The sequence below is a fragment of the Acinonyx jubatus genome, chromosome A2, assembly GCF_027475565.1.
Source record: "Acinonyx jubatus isolate Ajub_Pintada_27869175 chromosome A2, VMU_Ajub_asm_v1.0, whole genome shotgun sequence".
Taxonomy (NCBI): domain Eukaryota; kingdom Metazoa; phylum Chordata; class Mammalia; order Carnivora; family Felidae; genus Acinonyx; species Acinonyx jubatus.
Genome location: NC_069383.1, coordinates 103,887,258 through 103,906,439, shown reverse-complemented (window position 1 = coordinate 103,906,439; position 19,182 = coordinate 103,887,258). Strand labels below are relative to the sequence as shown.

General features: G+C 52.3%; 1 protein-coding gene across 1 annotated transcript in view; it reads left to right on the top strand.

The window, feature by feature from the left end:
- ABCA13 (ATP binding cassette subfamily A member 13) overlaps window positions 1–19,182 on the top strand; it is a 395,180-nt gene that overhangs the window by 180,314 nt on the left and 195,684 nt on the right. The window contains exons 36-39 of the mRNA XM_027045998.2: window positions 8,021–8,158; window positions 9,384–9,561; window positions 11,192–11,410; window positions 16,510–16,706. Coding sequence (XP_026901799.1) covers window positions 8,021–8,158; window positions 9,384–9,561; window positions 11,192–11,410; window positions 16,510–16,706 — 732 coding nt within the window. The remainder of the gene's footprint in view (window positions 1–8,020; window positions 8,159–9,383; window positions 9,562–11,191; window positions 11,411–16,509; window positions 16,707–19,182) is intronic.

Below are 19,182 nucleotides of genomic sequence, written 5' to 3'. Positions count from 1 at the left end.
GAGCAAAAGAATAGGGCGGAAAGTCACGGTGGGGATTGGAGGGTGACGGCGAGCCCCTGGAATCAGGAGAGATGCAGACGGGCAGCCGCAAGGGGACGGACAGATGGGGCTTGCAGACATGTGCTCTCTCTGATGAGGAGATGCCCAGACCCAAATGAAACACAATAAAGAAGGAACAGTCATTAACCAGGGAGAAGAAAATCAGGTTTTGCAAAATAAGGGGTTCACCATATCAAGTACAAAGTTAATGAAAAGAAACATCTAGATACAACCTGGAGTCTTGGAGTCCCCAGAGGAGCCTCAACCCCAGCAAAGACAGGTTACTCTGGGCAGCGCAGAGATCAATGTGAAATTTGGCCAGGAATCCAGAAGGATCTGAGTTCCCCCCTCCTCCTTCAGGACCTGACGCATGGGGATCCTGGTGGGAACGTTGTCTTGTATCAAAGTTAAGGCATTTCCAGCCAGCGACCCCCTGACCCCGCTCACTTCTGCAGGCAAGGCGAGCCTCCGGAGAGAGACAGAGGGGCAGACAGAGAGAGATCCCAGACGGGAGGCCGGGCTCTGGTGCATTTCTGCAGCTTTTGCGAGCTTGGCCGAGTCAAATCTGAAATGGGGCGGCAGCCGCAGCGGGCAGGGCAAGCAGGCGGAGAATGGCTTTGGGTTTGATGATTATTGTGGTGGTCATTATTTGGGATGGCTGCGAAACTGTATGCCTGTGTGTTGGGGACAGTGCTCCAGTCCCAAGGAGGCGGGGAGGTGGCTGGGGTGGCGTCCGTGAGGGTGAGAAGAGGTGCCCGGGTGTGCGCGGAGGACGTTCCTCCTGGCCCACAGAGGATGTCTGTAACAGGCATGGGCTGCGGGGCCGTGGGTAGGAGCCAGAAGGCTCTCTCATAGTTGCCGTGTCTTCTCAGGGCCGTCGGGGTATCGTGGTCCGACGGAAGGTGTGGCGGGGAGGCTATGGGGGACCAGGAGGGAGGGCAGGCCAGAGTGCCCGCGGCTCACCGTCCCCTGCAGGTGCTTGTCCCGGGCAGGAATTAGACGTGGAGGTGATAGTTCCAGCCCCAGGGGGAGGCGACAAACCAGAACAAGACAGAGATGACAAAACCAGGAGACAGACCACCACTGTTGGGGGGTCACATGCAAGAATCCGTAGCGGAAAGGTGTGACCAATCAGATGACTGATCATAAGCGCGCGTCCACAGAAACCAGTAGCTTGGCTGTGTGTCGGCAGGAAATACGGAGTATAACGTGACAAGATTTCATTCTCAAGAGCAGTAAAATATCTCCATGTGACTCTAACATCGAAGAGAGTATATATCCAATAAGAACTAAAAAGATTTGGCGAACGTACAGTAGAGTTGAATAGATGGAAAGAGATGCCAAGTTCCCTAATGTGATTCACCATTTTCAGCGTGTTGACTTTCTCCAAGTTAATGTATGACTTTATATAATCTACACCTTTTAGTATGAAGCGTAGTGGTAATACAATAAAACCCACATAAATCGTTCACATAAAAAATACTAAAAAAGGCTTTTGGTTTTAATTGTTGAAATGTTTCTCAGGGATAGCTAGAAATGTAAATTAATGACAGTGGTCAAAAGTCGTTGAAAATAATGAAGGGGACTGGTGGCCGATGATCACATAGAACCTCACTGTGAATTGTCAAGGATTAAAATGGTGGAGTACGGGGGCACCTGGGTGGCTCAGTCGGTTAAGCGTCAGGGTCTTGATTTTGGCTCAGGTCATGATCTCACAGTCATGGGATTGAGCCCTGCTGAGCATGGAGCCTGCTGGGGATTCTGTCTCTCCCTCTCTGCCCCTCCCTCCCTCACACTCATGTACATGCTTTCTTCTCTCTCTCTTTCTCTCTCTGTCAAAATAAATAAATACACTTCAAAAAATAACAATAAAACGGTGGAGGACTCATGTAATGACAGTAGAGCAATGGAAGAGATTAGAAAGTTCGGAAACCGAGTCACCGTAAATAATAGTTCGATTTGTGTTAAAGTTCACATTTTTAATCAATGAGAAAGGATACAAGTTAGACTCATTCATTAATTCATCAGAAGTAAATATTGTTAAAGTAATGAGGAAATGAGAAAAGTATGATTTTTTTTTTTTAGGAGAAGTATGATTTTAGGGGCCCCTGGGTGGCTCAGTCAGTTAAGCGTCTGACTTCAGCTCAGGTCATGATCTCACGTTTCGTGGGTTTGAGCCCTGCGTCGGGCTCTGTGCTGACAGCTCAGAACCTGGAGCCTGCTTCCAATTCTGTGTGTCCCTCTCTTTCTGCCCTTCCCCTGCTCACACTCTGTCTTTCTCTCTCTCAAAAGTATTAAAACATTAAAAAAGTGAAAAAACAAAAAGAAGTATGATTTTAAAGACAGCAAAGGCCTTTCTAACCATAATGCCAGAGACAGATATACTAAAAAATCAAGTTTCCATTATAAGAATGGGAATCAGCATTTTAAAATATCCACAGAAATAAAATGAAAGGATACTTTACAAGTTTATAAAAACTAATGAATACATGAAGTATAATGTTAAAATTCTCAAGTCAGGTTTTAGGAAGACAAATGATGTGTTCAAGGAAACAACTTGAACAGACGATTATATAAAGAAAAATTTATATTTGATAAACATAAAATAGTTTAATGTTGGACAGAGCATAGTATTGCATAGACATAGAAGACTGTTTTCTCCTTCTCTGACTGATGAAAACTGTAATGACTTGGGGAGGATTAGGGCCTTGATTTTTCTGTGTAGGTGTTTAGTTTATGGGAAACCGAAATAATTTAATTATGCGACTCAGGACCTCGGGGTCGTGAGTTCGATCCCCATGTTGCGTGCAGAGTTTGCTTAAACTCTTTACAAAAAGTGTTTATTCTCTTTGCCACAGAGATTTATTTAAAGGAACGGCCAGATCAGTTCAAAACAGATGTGCACATAGATGCTCCTGGCACAGTATCTTTGAAAGCAAAATTCTGGCTAACCTACATTTCTGTCTAAGAGAGTGGATTGATTACGAATCAACTTTACATTGATAATACGGACTCCTGTGAGCTAGTCACACACTTGTGGTGTTGTGTTTTATAGGAATATACGTGGATGTAGGATATGGGAGATCATTGGCTGCTGTGTACCAAACTATGAAATAAGGGATAAAATAGAACCATATTCAGTTAAAATCTTTGAAAAGTTTTCATTCCAGTATAGTTAACACACAGTGTGATATTAGTTTCCGGTAGACGATATGGTGACTCAGCACGTATGCACATCACCGGAGCTCACCAGGATAAGTGCATCTTTCAAGCCCGTCACCTGTTTCCCCTTCCTCCACCTGCCTCCCTTCTGTTGACCATCAGTGTGTTCTCTCTAGTTAAGAGTCTGTTGCTTTGATGTGTCTCCTTTTTGTTTGTTTTATTCCACTTATGAGTGAAATCACTTGGTATTTATCTATCTCTGACTGGCTTTATTTCACTCAGCGTCATACACCCTTGTTGTATCCAGGTCTTTGCAGATGGCAGGGCGTCATTCTTGTCATGGCTGGGTAATATTCCATTGTGTACAAATACCACATATTCTTTATCCATTCATCAGTTGATGGACACTTGAGCTGTGTCCATAATTTGGCTGTTGTATGTAAGTAATGTTGTAGGGTGCCCCGGGGGCTCAGTCAGTTAAGCTTTGGACTTCGGTTCAGGTCATGATCTCATGGTTCATGAGTTTGAGCCCTGCGTCGGGCTCTGTGCTGATGGCTCAGAATCTGGATCCCGCTTTGGATTCTGTGTCTCTCCCTCTCTCTGCCCCTCTCCCACCTGTGCTCTATTTCTCTTTCTCTGTCTCTCTCAAAAATAAACATTAAAAAATTTTAATAAAAAATAATGCTGCTAGAATCATACTAGTGCATGTATGTTTTCAAGTTGGCGTTTTCCTATTCTTCTGGGTAAATAACCAGTAGTGGAATTAATGGATCATGTGGTAATTCTATTTCTAGTGTTTTGAAGCACTCTTATGGTGTTTTCCACAGTGACTGTATCAGTTTACATTCCCACCAACAGTTCAGGAGGGTTCTCTTTTTTCCCACATCCTCACCAACACTTTTTATTTCTTGTCTTTTTCATATTAGCCGTTCTGACTGCTGTGTGTTAATACCTCATTGTGGTTTTGGTTTGCTTCACTGCTTAAGTGATGGTGAGCATCTTTTCATGTGTCTGTTGGCCATCCTCATTTCTTTGGAGAAATGTCTGTGTCTCTTGCCCATGAAAAAAAATTTTTAACGTGTATTTATTTTTGAGAGAGAGAGAGACAGAGCGCGAGAGGGGGAGGAACAGAGAGAGGGAGACACAGGATCTGAAGCAGGCTCTAGACTCCGAGCTGTCAGCACAAAGCCCCACGCGGGGCTCAAACCCACAAATCACGAGATCATGATCTGAGCTGAAGTTGGATGCTTAACTGACTGAGCCACCCAGGCGCCCCATTAACATGACATAGTTTAAAAAAAAACTTTTATTAATAAAATGTAGTGCATTTCACAAAACCCTGCTAATTTGAAAATATTTGGTTCTACATTTGGGAAAAGCAGTCTCCAACCTTTCGTCCCGAATTTGCGTGGTAAGAGCTCCGTGAACCGTTACAGCCACGCCGTGTCGAGTTTTCGGAAACGTTGAGCTGGCATCACGTGGCTGGGGGGGTTTTCTGAAATGCTGAACACTTCTGCATCAGACAGTGATCTTTCAGTGGTTTGCAAGGTGTTTGCATTCCTGGAAAACTCAGTGTGTGTTAAAACTGCACAGAAAGTTGTCCTAGGCTCCACTGGCTATACTGGGACGAGCCTCCCAGAATGCAGGTCAAGGGCAATTCTTTGTTGGGCTGGGTCGTTCTGCCCTTTGTAGGACCCTCACCAGCCCGGTTGCCTGCCCACTAAAGGCCATCAGTGCCACCCCCATTTATTAACCATGTTGTTTTGTTTTCTGCATATCTGATGCTCTAACATCATGGGGCCTCACTGACCCTGGAAGAGCTGTCCCCCCAAGGGCAAGCCGATTCCAAGAGACAGTAGAGGACTTGCTCATGAGCTCACTTTTTATAGGCAAACCAGCATCTGGAGCTACCCCCTCCTCTGTAGGCCATCCTATCCCGGGCCGTCATCACCCCTGGGCAGAGGACCAAGCAGCTTGGGGGTGGCCTCTGTGCTCCAGAGCCTGTTGAAATTATTCAAATACCCAACCTCAGCCTGCTGCCCTGCCTCACGTGTTCGCATCTCCCCTCTTCCTCTGTCTCCCGAGTGACCCTGGTGCTTCCCCGCGTGGCCCCGTGTGGCGCCGTGGGCTCCCTGCTCCCGGGCACTGAGCAGCAAACTATCTTTACAGGGCACCTGTCTCCTGATCCGTTGGCCGCCCCGGGCCTGAATAATGATAACAACCTACCGTTTCCAACACCCGTGCACTGGGCCAACCCAGACTACCCCTTCCCACGCTTCCAGAACGCCTCTGCGAATGTCCTGTGTTGAGATGCACAGTTGGAAAGTCCCCGGTGGGTAGGGAGGACCCCCTGGACGGGGGCACGTGAGGCGTGTCTCCACCTTCTTCTGCCTGTCTTCTCCATGGAGTGAGGGGGCAGGTGCGGACCCCAGCATCCCTCACCCTGGTGTCTGAGAGGGAGGCTCTGTAAGGATCCGGGTTCGAGGTCACCGGCGGGTGTCTGCGTCTGTGCGTGTGCTCCCCGGCGGACATCTGGTCCTCCCAGACTCTGCTTTCCGTAAACCCTTCTTTATGTGCCTCCAGTGAAATTTGATTTCCTCGATCTGTCTACTTTCATTGACTTCTGCTTTTATCACTGTCAGTTTTGGGGGGCAATGTTAATGAGTTTCCTGGCCTGTGCCAGCCAGCAGGCAGCTCCCCTGCAGGGGACAAGCTCTGTGGATACACAGGGCCTTTGCGTTGATTAATGTGCCCGATTCCATATGGTGATGCGAGCAGGGTGCTCGTGCTCTTGGCGTGCACGTGACATAAGACACATTTGCATCTGCACGCCAAGGGGGAGTGCAGGGGACCGCTTCGGAGCCACGTGGCCTCCCCCCATCCATTTACATTAATAGATTCATTAGCAGGACTTTAAAAGTGCAAACAGATTAGAGCTGGGATGGTTTAATTAGCAAATCAACCATTAATATCCAATTTGTTTCTCATCTCTATTTTCTGACCTGGTAGTTTCTAACTCCAAAAGGCCCCTGCGGTGTCTCCCATCCTTCCTGTCTCTGCAGCCTGGACCCAAGATCAGGTGTCGCTGAACTTCGTGGGGACCGTTCGGTGTCCTTGAAACTCGTGTCTGTGCATCTAGGTGCCCTTTACCCCTGCTAATGCGGACTCGGACTCCCCAAGGTGTTTTATTCTCTGTTCTCCTGCCCTTCCAGCAGGTGGCGCCCACTCACGCTGTCAAGGGCAGTGACCCATGGTCACCGGAGCGAGGTTGCTCAGCAGAAGACCACCTCTTGGTGGGGGGTTTGGTGGGGTTGTCATCTGCTGGCTCCTTATCTCTTTTTATTTCTGCAAACTCCTCGTTTGTGCATGTGCATGGGGCCCTGTATTCCCATTAAGGCAGCTGAAGACACGGGTGTGCAGGAGGTGAGTCGTGTCTCCAGACCTGTTTGCGTCGAGGGCAACATGCTCTTGCTTCTGGCCTGTGTTCAGAGAGGCGCGTACCATGGGGCCGCCGCAGCTCAGCAGCCTGTGTCCTCCGACAAGTCTTGCTGGGCCCCTGTCCCTTGGGGGAAGGAGGGGTGATAATAGCACCCCCCACGTTGGGTGGTCGCAGGACCATGTGAATGAATACAGGTGGAGACCCTGGCCAGTGCCAGAAGGGAGAGCCTGGGCAACAGGATGCAATTATCCATGAGCGCTCGCGCTTGCTGGTTAGGGGTAGTTACTAGTTCTCTGGGGTCTTGGGGAGCATCCGGCCTGTATCTGTTTTCTAGGGCGGACGTGGGCTGAGGCCCACGATCCAGGCGTGGGGAGGGCTGGCTCCTCCTGAGGCCCCCTCTCCTTCCCGTGTCCTGTTGATCTGCCCTCACTCCCTGTCTGTGCCCCAATCCCTACCTGTAGGGACACCGCATGACCTCACTGAATCCAAATTATCTCTTGAAAGCCTTCCTGCAAATACAGCCCTGTTCTGAGTTACTGGGGGTTAGGATTTCAACGCGAAGTTTGGGGCACACAGCTCAACCCATAAGAGATGGTGGCTGTTAGGTCAGATGACCAGCTCCCCACCTTCCTTCACTTTCCCGGTCTTCCTTTGCGACCGTGTCTTTGAATCCTTGGGTTAGGCGGGGTGATGGTCACGCATCTGCCCTTGGCCGGAGGGCCAAAGTGCAAGATTGTCCGCGTAGGCCTTTTATCTCTTAAGTGACTTGTCGGATTCCCAGCACTCAACCAAACTTAGGCTGGAATGGGTGCGTTAAGGAAAATTGAGAGGCATTAGTAATTAAATCCACGTGTCATGGGGGCAGAGTGGCTATTAAGTGGGCTGCAGTGAATTTGGAGCATACGTCTGAAGTATGCCGATGTTTCCTATGGAAATCTTAGCAGCGTGTATTCTTTGTGCATGTCTTAGTGGGTTAATGCCTTCATGGTATTAATCCATGTCCGGTAACCATGCAGAGGACAGAGGAGTGACAGACGGGAGGATGGTGGGCTGGGGCGAGGCTTACTCTGGGGAATATTTAGCAGTTGTGCGTCTCTCCTTTTATCTTTAATAAATACCTGCCTGTTCACTGAACGCTCAGAAGGCCTCTTGAGGGAGGTGGCTGTGAGGGGGCCCAGCCGCCGGCCGTGGGTCAGGCTGGAGAGTCTGGGCTCCCCGCATGGCTAATACCCATGCCCCCGGTTGTCATCGGGTCCTGTATGGGGTGTGCCTTCAACACGTTAACGTGGAACAACATTTTATAATAATTGGCTAAGCCATTCTCTTACAGAATCTTCCAAGGAGAAAAAACCGGTTTTAATTGTGTCTTGTTTTTTTTAGGAACTTTTGGATTAAGGAAACCATGGTATTTTCCCTTTACCGCGTCGTACTGGAGGAACTTGGGTGGCTTCCTGGCAAAGAGACCACACGCTCCCAGTTCTAACCTGTCCTTCTCCAGCGAGAACTTTGACGATAAAGGTTTGTAAAGAGTAGCCTTATTAGATGTGCGTCTTCCCTTCCAGTCTGTTTTGTTTCTGTTTTTCCTCCTGGTTGAGTCTCTGGAACTTGGTGTGCCTTCCTCAGCTGCCCGCTTTCGGGGGTCGGTCTCGGGCTCAGAAACACAGCTCAGGGCAACGTCGTAAGAAAGGATCCCCTGCTGACGTTTGCGTTGGGGGCCAGAACCCTGGAGTGTCGATGCACCTGTTGTCTGTAGCCCCTCTGTGGGCTGGGTGCGTCTGTGCGTGCGTTTTCTGTCTGCAGGACGAAGCTTCTGCTCTAACATGAATTTGTGTGAGAAATAAAAGGAGAGGTGGTCAGCTGTCAGGTGTAGTGTGCTGTAGAAATTGCAGAGTGTTTCACACACGCTAGCTTATTCGTCATGACTGAGAGGAGGACCATCACTGCCCTGTCAAGGCAAGGAGCGTGCTTCCCAGTGGTGAGGGCAGGACCCCTGTCCATCTGGGCTCCCCTTATGCCCCTTCCACAGAAGCATGACTTCAGGGGCAATTTACAGATATACAGGCTCCCATCATGATAGTTTTATACCACAAGTCAATGTTGTAAGGTAACCTTTTTTCTTTTCTTTTTTTTTGTTTTCAGATTTTTAATGTTTATTTTTGAGTGAGAGAGAGACAGAGCGCAAGCAGGGGAGGGGCAGAGAGAGAGGCAGACACAGAATCCGAAGCAGGCTCTAGGCTCTGAGCTGTCAGCACAGAGCCCGACGCAGGGCTCGAACCCTTGATCCATGAGATCATGACCTGAGCCAAAGTCGGACACGTAATCCAGTAAGCCACCCAAGTGCCCCCATAACCTTTTTTCTTTTTTTTATTTTTCTGACTACACAAGTCAAATAGGAATCTTTGAGGACATTCGGAACATACCACACCACAACAGACTATCACTCATGGGCACTTTGGTGCGTAACCTGCCTGTGATTTTCTCTCTGCATACGTACAAATTGCATGTGTGCGTGTTCCTTTTTCTCCTCTTACGAGATGCATAACAGAAGGGCACAAAAGTCTGTCATCAGCCACGCCATTTAATTGAGGCCATTATGTAATTTGCCTCTTGCTTTTGGTAAGGAAGGGTGTTTGAGTTGTGCGTGTTCCACGGAGCTCTAATTCGAATCCACGGCAGACGACTGAATTCGTAAGCGTGAGCACCACTGGGAGTCCTCCAGGCTGAATCTGCCTCTTCTCCTCAGGGTCCTCGCTGCCGATCGGGGAGGGAAAGCCAGGAGGTCCCCCGGGCGTCGCCCTGCTGTCTGTGACCAAGGAATATGAATGCCACAAGGCGGCCGTCCGAGACCTGACCCTCACCTTCCACAGAGGCCAGATCACTGCCCTGCTGGGGACCAACGGTGCCGGGAAAACCACAGTCATGTGCGTGTCCTTTCAGCCTCGTCAAATGCGGGTTTGATTCTAAAAAATGTCAGTTTACCTGTGAGCAGGAAGCTTAGGTTTCTTTTCTTCCTTTTGGTTTTGAGACGGAGTCGCTGTGTGCTTTGGGACAGACAGCTAGTGGGGAGTGCACAGCAGCCGCCCTCGGCTGGGGGCAGATGGGGCTTTACCCCTTTACCCCTAAAAAGACCCCGCAGTCTTTTATCCCCTGCACATAACACATCGTGGTTTTACTTTAGTCTTTGCGCGTCCTACGACGCTTCCCATCTTATCGCTACGCTTAAGTTTGTTCGCGTATCTATGGGAAGATGAAACTTGGGACGAAGTCTGCAAATGTTTTAACCAGCTGAGTATTTCTTTTTTCATGTTCTGCTTTTTGTGTGCTTGGGCTTTTTTTTGTGAAGGCTTGGTGTTTGGTTTGGGGTCCAATGGCTCCAGGTTTGATTAAAGAATCAAATTGTGGAATCCCAGAGGAAAAACGAACTCAAAAGCGTGGGGCTCACGCAGCAGCCCTGAGCTGCCTGCAGAAACGGGTCTTGTCCCGGGAAAAGCCCCAACATGGCCAAACTTGTCCCAGGAATAAGGACATTTCTCTCGGTTCTGGTTTCATACGACTAACGTGCACTTAGTTAAACGTGAGAAGTATTATTTGCTTTGAACTTTCTAAGAAATGTGGCAAAGTAACATGTAGAAAGCTTCAGAAATTTCAATTAAAAATAGAGAAACAAGGAAAAGTTTTCCTCTTGGCTTGGATTGTGAAATAGAGCCGGAGATCCCACTGAGCGTTCTTGTAGGGTTTTCAGACTGGAAAAGTAGGCATTCTGCAGAGAATGAGTCAGAAAGCCAGCTTTGGGAGTACACTTTTTTCTTTCTTTTAAGTTTATTTATGTATTTTGAGACACAGACAGAAAGCACGTGTATGGGGAGGAACAGATGAGAGAGAGAGAGAGAGAGAGAGAGAGAGAGAGAATCCCAGGCAGGCTCCACACCATCAGTGCAGAGCCCGATGTGGGGCTCGAGCTCACCGTGAGATGATGACCTGAGCCGAGCTTAAGGATCAGACGCTTAACCGACTGAGCCACCCTGGCGCCCCTGTATAATTTCTCAGAGATGTGGAAATAGTCTAAAACCTAAATAATACACTTTCTGAGATAAAGCAGCAGAGCCAGGCAGTCCTCGGGCTCCCTTCGAGGAGGCCACGCAGGCAAACTTCCTGATTTGACGTGGACAGCGCACCTGAGAGAAGCCAGGAGCTCCCGGCCACGGAGTTGCACGTCCAGGCTTGCGTTCCACTAGGCTTGTGTCTCTACTCAGGAGGACTTAAGGAAACACGCCATCTCCTTCCCTGGTTTCCGTGTCTGTAAAACAAAGTCGGATTTTACCGTCTTAAGCTCCCATGCCACTAGAATGTCTATGATCAGCAGGTTTAGGGGAGTATAAACATCATCATAAGCCCATGGCTCCGAGATTAAGCCACCCATCCTGCTAAGCTCCTTCCGGCTTGTCACCGTGTAAAAGCGGGTCCTTGGACGGTCGCCCCGCATCCCTCTGGGTTGCTGGCATCGGGAGCAGCGGGCTCCTGGGTCCTCTGCTGATTTGTCGTCTCCGGCAGATCCATGCTGACGGGGCTCCACCCGCCCACTTCCGGAACCATCACCGTCAACGGCAGGAACCTGCAGACAGACTTGTCTGCCATCAGAAGGGAGCTCGGGGTGTGTCTTCAGCGGGACGTCCTGTTTGACAACCTCACCGTCCTGGAGCACCTGGTCCTCTTTGCTTCCATCAAGGCGCCGCAGTGGACCCGGAAGGAGCTGTGCCAACAGGTCAACAGGTTAGCGCCCGCCGTGTCTTTGGTAGTGACAGGTGTACAAAGAGGTGCTTTCAGGTGTACAAAGAGGTGCTTTAGAAGTACCTTTGGTGTCTTTGCTTATGAGAAGAGGAGAGCTAGCAAATTGTCCTTCACTGTGGAGTTAGGACACAGACGCCAGCACTGGAAATTCCAGAGAAGGCTTCTCAGGGAGGACTCTGAACTTGACTTGGCCTGTCCTTGGGGTCTAGATGGGTGAGCCCACGTGGGAACATGTGGCCGAGGCTGCGCGTGGAAGGTTTGTGTCTGGAGCACGGGGCCGGGTGTGTGTCCTAAAGTGAAAGAATGGGGGGTGGGCCGAGAACTAGCTCCTGGGGCCCAGCTGGATCTGCTAAAGGGGGTCAGACTTCTTCACACAAGCAGGTGCACATGGGCAGGGGAGGGCCAGCAGCTGCCGCTCTGGTAGACTTGTCCTGCGGCCCCAGGGCAGAGAGCACAGCCCTGGGGAAGACCGGGGACAGAGGCCGCTTTGAGCGGGGGACCGTGGCAGCCTGAGGGGTGGCAGAGCCAGTAGAGGGGGAGAGAAGAAGTCCCAGAACTGAAGACTGTTCAATGTCGGAAGGAGCAGACTGTGTGGACCAGCAGGATGTCCAGGGTGGGGAGGGGAGGAGTCCGGTGGATGGCTGAATGCATTTCCGGTCTCCCTGGACCAGAGAGAGGAGGGAGGAACCGGAGGTCCCTGGTGGGAAATCAAAGCGGTGTCTCGGGGATGAGCTCGGAAGGACAGGTGGGAGCGGGGACAGCAGCCTGAGTCATGGACAGCAGCCGGGTGGACGGTAAAGTTTATGTATTTCGAGAGACAGAGCGAGAGAGAGTGGGGGATGGGGCAGAGAGAGTGGGGAGAGGATCCCAAGCAGGTTCTGTGCTGCCAGGGGCTCAATCTCACAAACCGCAAGATCGGGAGCTGAGCTGAAATCAGGAGCTGGACTGGGCCGGCTGGCCTAGTTCAGGAGGCGAGTCGGGGCTCCTGCTCTGAGAGCAAGTGAGGCCAGAAGAGTCACGGGTGCTGAGCTGGCAGGAGGGGCTCTCACCAGACGCGGGGTGAGGTGGGGGGGGATGTCCCCAGCAGTTCTGGCCTCTGCTCAGGCAGGCGGAATGTGGTGTTTTTCCTGGAAAAGGAGAGGGCCGACTTGGGAAGGAGGTAAAGTCATGAGTGCATCTTACAGGGGTGAGTTGGAGGGGCGGGATGTGTCTGACACCAGAGCCCCTGCGGCACTGCGTTTAACACCTTCTGTGCCGGGCACTGCCGCGGCCACCTGCGGGCAGCTTGCTACAGAGTGTCTCCCGGAGACGGGGACGGGGCTCAGCTTCCGGGCTGGGGAAGCCAGAACATGGCCTGGGGCTTGGCTGCAGCAGGGCTGTGCTGCCTGTCCCTTGGGCCGGTTGCCGTGCCGCACAGTCTGGGGTGCAGATCTGTGGGAAGCGGACATTTGCTGAGGGGAGAAAGGGGGTTCGTGGGCACATTTCTAGTGTTGCATTTCAGACGCCCATTAGGAGATCCCAGGGGTCTGAGGGGATGCTCAGGCAGTGCATGCAGGGGATAGGGGCTTAAATATGCGCTCTCAGGGCCATGGAGGGCGGGCGGCAGGCAGGTTGGGTGGTCTGGCAGGTGCACGGGACTCAGGTGGGGGTGTTGGCATGCAGGCAGGTGAGGGGGCACCAGGTAGGTGGGCAGGCAGGCTGGTGGGTGGTCAGGCCGGTGGGTGGGCCAGCACCCCGACAGCACATGGGAGCATCTGGACTGATGCAGCCTGGGTCACCATGGAGCCCACATCTGGGCCGTCAGTCCTGAAGGGATCTTGCCTGAACAATCCGTCTTCAGGCTAAGATGGGTCTAGCAGCACACATGGGAATCCTAGAGAGGTAAAGTGAGCCAGGGTCAGAGACTTTGCTGGTCAGTGAGAAGACACACAACAAAACAAGACCACGAACCGGACCATGAACCAGAACATGGTGGAGGGAGGAATTCTCGGGGCTCAGGATCTGACGTAGAGCAGGAGGTAGAATCTGCACCGTGGTTACCTCGAACGCCCCGTGGAAAACCGTGTTGGACAAAGACTCTGAGCTGGTTCTCTGCCACCTTGGGCCCCCACTTTCCCACACCTGGAAGGGTCCGCGTCTGGGCTGATGTCAACCCCACAGAGGTGGCCGTGTTTAGGGACCAGGGGGCGTGGACACATCACATCCCTCTGAAGACACACTCCGGTTCTGATGGCCGTATTAAGGCTCTGTGGCAGGTGGAGTCTGAACCCGGTGGAAGGAGCCTCAGGGGACATCAGCCCATAAAATCACGTGGTGCACCACACTGCATGTTCACGGTGGTTTCTTCTGTTCCTCATCTGTCCACGGTCACGCTGTGGGCAGCTTACGTGGGCCTCTGAGGACATTCTCCTCTGCGGGGGCCTCGTTTACCTCTCACGGCGTGCTCCGGAGAGGCCCGTAATAGCAAGAACCGTGCTCGTGACTGTGGAGGCTCGGACGCGTGGGGAGAGCGTGTGTTTTGTGCGCCGCAAGCCTGTCTTGAATTTGAGCGGGCACTTCTCGAAGGATGGCTGTGATTGGCCGATTGGGTCCGTAAGACCTAGATTTTAAAAAAAAAGGCCCAGGTCACCACCTATTCTAATTTTTAAAAATGGCACATGCTCCGTGTCACGGCAAGCTCTGCGATTATGATCGGGTTTAAATCAAGTGCTACTTGGACTTCGTCTTTTTTTTTTTTTTGGACGTAGGCGACCTTAACAGTTATCTGTTTGCTGCGTGTCACCTAGCAACCAGGCCGATTTGTACAAAAGCAATCTGTGTGAGATCACGTTTTAGGACAGCAGCTCCCAATTAGAGGGAGTGGAAACTGAAGACACGGGGTTTAGAGCCAGCACACCCCGAACTGGGTCCGGCGGCACCACCTGATTCCCTTGACGAAGAGGATTGTTAAGATGGGAATCAAGGGAGGCGCCTGGGAGAATCTTCCGAGTGCGTATCTGTCAGGATGTCGGGTCTCTACTGTTTTGCCCTTGATTTGCCCTTGATTGGACATCAAGAAGTCAGAAGAGGAACTTGATCAGGACTTCAGTCAGGGAGATGTTGCTATGGGGCTCTTGGAGTTCTGGCACACACCGTGGGGCCCCAGGTGTTTGAGGGTGGTGAGGTCGTCAAGGTCTTGTGTGCAGGTAGATAAGGGAGGACAAAGGACTGGGTGCTGGGCAGGTGGCAGTGGACACAGTGTGGAGACAATGGACAGATGAGCAGGACCACCCAGGGGGCGGGACGGAGAGACCGGTCGGGAAGGGGAAGACAAGTCCGCTAAGGAGGGGCTTGGTCAAGTGCATCAGATGCTATTGAGGGTCAGGTCCAACGAAGGCTGAGGGGTGACCTGTGGATTTTGGGTGTGGAGGTCGTTGGTGACCTCGACAGGAGTTTATTTATTTGAGGGCAGGTGGTGGAGGGGAGAGTGGCAGAGAGAGAGAGAGAGAGAGAGAGAGAGAGAGAGAGGAAGAATCCCAAGCAGACTCCATACTGTTAATGCAAAGCCTGATAGGGCTGGAACCCACGAACCTGGAATTATGACCTGAGCTGAGATCAAGAGTCGGACCCTCAACTGACGGAGCCACCCAATCGTTACAAGGGGACATCACTCTTGGAGGGAGGGAGGGCCCTGCGTGAGTGGGGGACAGTGGGCAGCTGAGCCTTGTGGGGTTGAGTGACTGCCAGAGGCCGGGACTAGCTGGGAAAAGGGATGTGGTGGACAGAGGGAGATGCGGGCCATCGACCTCTGGAGGACTGTGGTTTCTGGAACGACAAGGTCCCGGGTGCAGCTGGCTGTGAGTGGGTGGAATCAGGTTCAGGTCAAAGTGATGGAGGGGTTTGAGGTTTAATGTCACAACGTTCTTGAGGAGACCTGCTTGGGGACACCTGGCATCTTTCTATTTGTTTTCTGAGCTGATTGATCTCTGGTCAACATGCCTGAGTTGGGTTTAACAGCTGTATTGGAATCACCCAGGTGGGGCCATGTCGGTGGGCCACGTCTAATTGGTGACAGACGGTCAAGATTGTTATCTGCGGAAAATGCTCTGTATCCTGCCCTGGGGAGCTACGTGAGCTCTTTCCGGGCCAGGATGGAAAGGTTGTAAATAATGACACAGACAGGACACATTTACTTAAGCATCTGACAAGCAGATCCTTGGGGTTTCACCCAAGTGCCTTTGCTTAGGCTTCTGGAACTTTCTAGAACCGGATGGTTTTTGCTCAACTGTGCGGAACCCTTATGATTCCTCTGGCGTCCAGCCTCCTGTCTGACTGCATGCTGGCGAGCTGGGAGTGGGAAGGATGCTCGCAGCTTAGTGGGCAGGGAATCCTTGGGCTGGGGCCAGGCTTGGGGAAGAAAGAACACGATGGAAGAAGGTGAGGAAGGGGTGAGTGTCTGCCGAGTTAATAGGGTGCCATGGCGGAGGGGGAAAGAGGAGACCGCAGAAGGAGGTGAAACTTTGCAGGGGGAGGCCTTCCGGGCCCCGGGCGTCTGGGATCCGGAGCCCCACAGGAGGGCATCGACGGCTGACCCTCACACGAATGGACTCTGACAGTTCATACTTAGCTTGTGGCATTTCACGGGAACTTCCCGACTCCTGAGTCAGGAAGGCAGGTGGATACTGACGAGGGGCCGGGGGTCCCCAACTCAGAGGCCTTCCCCGGACTACCCTGTGGTGCATGGTGGAGCGGGACCTCCGCTTTGCTCCTTCTGACCCCAGCAGTGCACACTCTGGTGGAAATGCTGGCCCCTCGGCAGAGGGCACGGTGACATGAAGAGAGATACCTTGTCCGGAGAGGAGACGAGTCTCTCCTGAAGACGGTACTTGGTGGGCCCCTGCTGGGCAGGCCTCGCATGGGGCCCGTCGGGCGTGATTTCCCCAGAGCCTCAGGAAGGCTGGTGCCTCCGTGTCCGGACTCTGGAGCGCACGATGCTTCCAGGCCTCCTCCGCGTCCTTGCTCGTCCTCATTTGTGGGGTGCCGTCCGCCTTGGAGCTGCGAGGTGTCGAGGGGGAAGAGTGAGGGCTCCGCTCTTGTTTCAGAACCCTGCGGGACGTGGAGTTAACGCCGCATCGGCACAAACAGACCTGCGTGCTCTCCGGAGGCATGAAGAGGAAGCTGGCCATCGGCATCGCCTTCATCGGTGGGTCGGGGACCGTGGTTCTGGATGAGCCAACCAGCGGGGTGGACCCCTGCTCCCGCCGCGGCATCTGGGACATTCTCCTCAAGTACCGAGAAGGTAGGAACGGGGCCGTGGCGCTGTCTTCCAGGGACGCTGTGGCGCGGGCAGAGCAAGGAAGGCCTTCTTCTGTGAGGGGCCGGGTTGTTCCCCCCAGGGGGACACATGACCTTTTCCAGAAGAAGCAACTGTCACGAGAGCCGACAGAGATCTGTCTGTGATAGGGCGTCTCTGTAGTGCCTGGGATCACTTCCTTTGAGTCCCATCTTCCCAACTGACTTCGCGATGGGGTTATCAATGCAGGCTGTATGTGATTTCAATGAAGACTGTACTCCTCTTGGGGCGCCCGGGGGGCTCAGTCGGTTGAACGACCAACTCTTGATTTTGGCTCAAGTCATGATCCCAGGTTGTGGGATGGAACCCTGCGTCGGGCTCTGCACTGGGCGTAGAGCCTGCCTGGGATTCTGTCTCTGTCCCTCTCCTCCCCGACCTGCTCTGTCTCTCTCTCTCTATAAAAAGAAAATTGAGCTCCTCTGAATTGTGTGCCATCGTGGAATCCTAGGTGATTAGAGCAGGTGTCCTGGCTGTGACGTAGGATGAGCCCTCCTTTCTTTGGGTGAGGAAACCGGGGTATGCAGAGATGGGCATGGGGTTTGCTCACAGCTATAGAGGGGGCTCGGGGAGCCCGGGTGGCTGGGGACTCCGGGCTGAGGGGTCCCTGTATCACCTGTTTTGTCCTGGGTTTCCAGTTTAGGGCGTGGGATGGGCAGATAGTCACTCCCCACTTGGGACTCCTTCTGTGATCCTGACAGCCTCGGAACATTGCCCCGGTGTTTCACACAGAAACACCCCAGTCGGGAAGGAAGCAGGGGGAACAGGGTGACTTAGCTTGTGACTATGGAGTCTGGAGAAACTCTGCTTTGCTTTTCTCTCTTCCCTTTTGAGTACAAGACCTGACTTGACCTGAGCCTTCTCCTCCCTGGGGGAGATTAGGATTTGCTGCTTAAGAAATACAGAGCGGGGTCACCTGGGGGGGCTCAGGTGCTGAAGCGTCCGACTTCGGCTCGGGTCATGATCTCACGGTTCGTGGGTTCAAGCCCCGTGTCAGGCTCTGTGCTGATGGCTCGGGGCCTGGAGCCTGCTTGGGATTCTGCATCTCTCTCTCTCTCTCTCTGCCCCTCCCCCACTCGCTTGTGCTCTGTCTCAAAATAAATAAATCAATTAAAAAAAAAAAAAGGAAAGACACAGAGAAGGAACCAGAAAGAAGCCCTGTATTCTTAGCACTCAGAGGGCCGTGCCCAGAGGACCCAGGCCATCGCGTGTCTCCTCAGGAAGGAAAGATACTTCATCCTAAGGCTGGGCTCAGGGAGGAAGATGGCACTAAGGAAATGTGAAATAACAATCGGGTTCCTTTTGGTTCCAGAAACGTGGGGGGGGGGGAGTGTGGATGCAGAAGACAGAGAAGAAGCAGGGAAATGGAATGAGCAGATGGTGGCTTTCTGTTCCCTTCTGGGTGTGGGCCTGGGATGGGGTGGGGCTGTACCACCACCAGGGGGTGACCCGGGAGGGGGGGTGGGGCTGTACCATCAGGGGTGACCCTAGAGGGGGGTGAGGCTGTGTCAGTGGCTTGGGCTCATCTGACCTCCTGCAGCCTCACTGCTGTTTTGGAGGCCCAGCGGAGTGTGGGGGCCAGGGAGGCACCCATGGTCCACATCCCACACATTCACGGGTGCCAGGCTTTGGCACTGAGGGGGAGACACGTCTGTCAGAGATTCTGACTGCATCAGCAGGGCAGAGGCCCAGAGTGGGGACCGCTCTGTGCTCAGACCTGACCCTTTCTGGGCCTCGCCTAAGCTCCCAGGGTCATCCGGAGACCACAGCACAAGAGATCCTGACCCTTGCCCATAAAATGGGAGCCCCTGAACCTCTATGCCAGAGACCCTGAGCCCCACTTAAGGGAAGGAGGAAACCGAGATAAAGCTAATTAATTAATTTATTAATATTCATTTATTGTTGAGAGAGAGACAGAGCGTGAACGGGGGTGGGGCAGAGAGAGAGGGAGACACAGAACCCGAAACAGGCTCCAGGCTCCGAGCTGTCAGCACAGAGCCCAACACGGGGCTCGAACTCACGAACTGTGAGATATTGACCAGAACCGAAGTCGGACGCTCAAACGCCTGAGCCCCCAGGCTCCCTGAGATAAGGCTAATTTAAACTGCACTAAGTCATTTCCCTGCCACTCCTGAGTTGGGGCTGATGAAGAAGATGGGCGAGCAGCCAACCAGCACACAGCTTCCATCATCCCCGAAAGCGTGAGTTGTGGTATGCATCAGCTGGCAAGGCTGTTGTTCTCCCGCACTTTAAAAACTAGAGATGGAATCTTCCAGGGTAGAGTCATGAACACAACGGTATCTCTGGACAGAAAGCCGATGCGATAGAATGTCTCATCCCGTTGTTATAACTTACTTGTTTTCTCACTGTCCTTGGTCGGCAAGCAGTGATTTCTGTCTCCAAAAAGGAGACCCAGAGGGCTGGC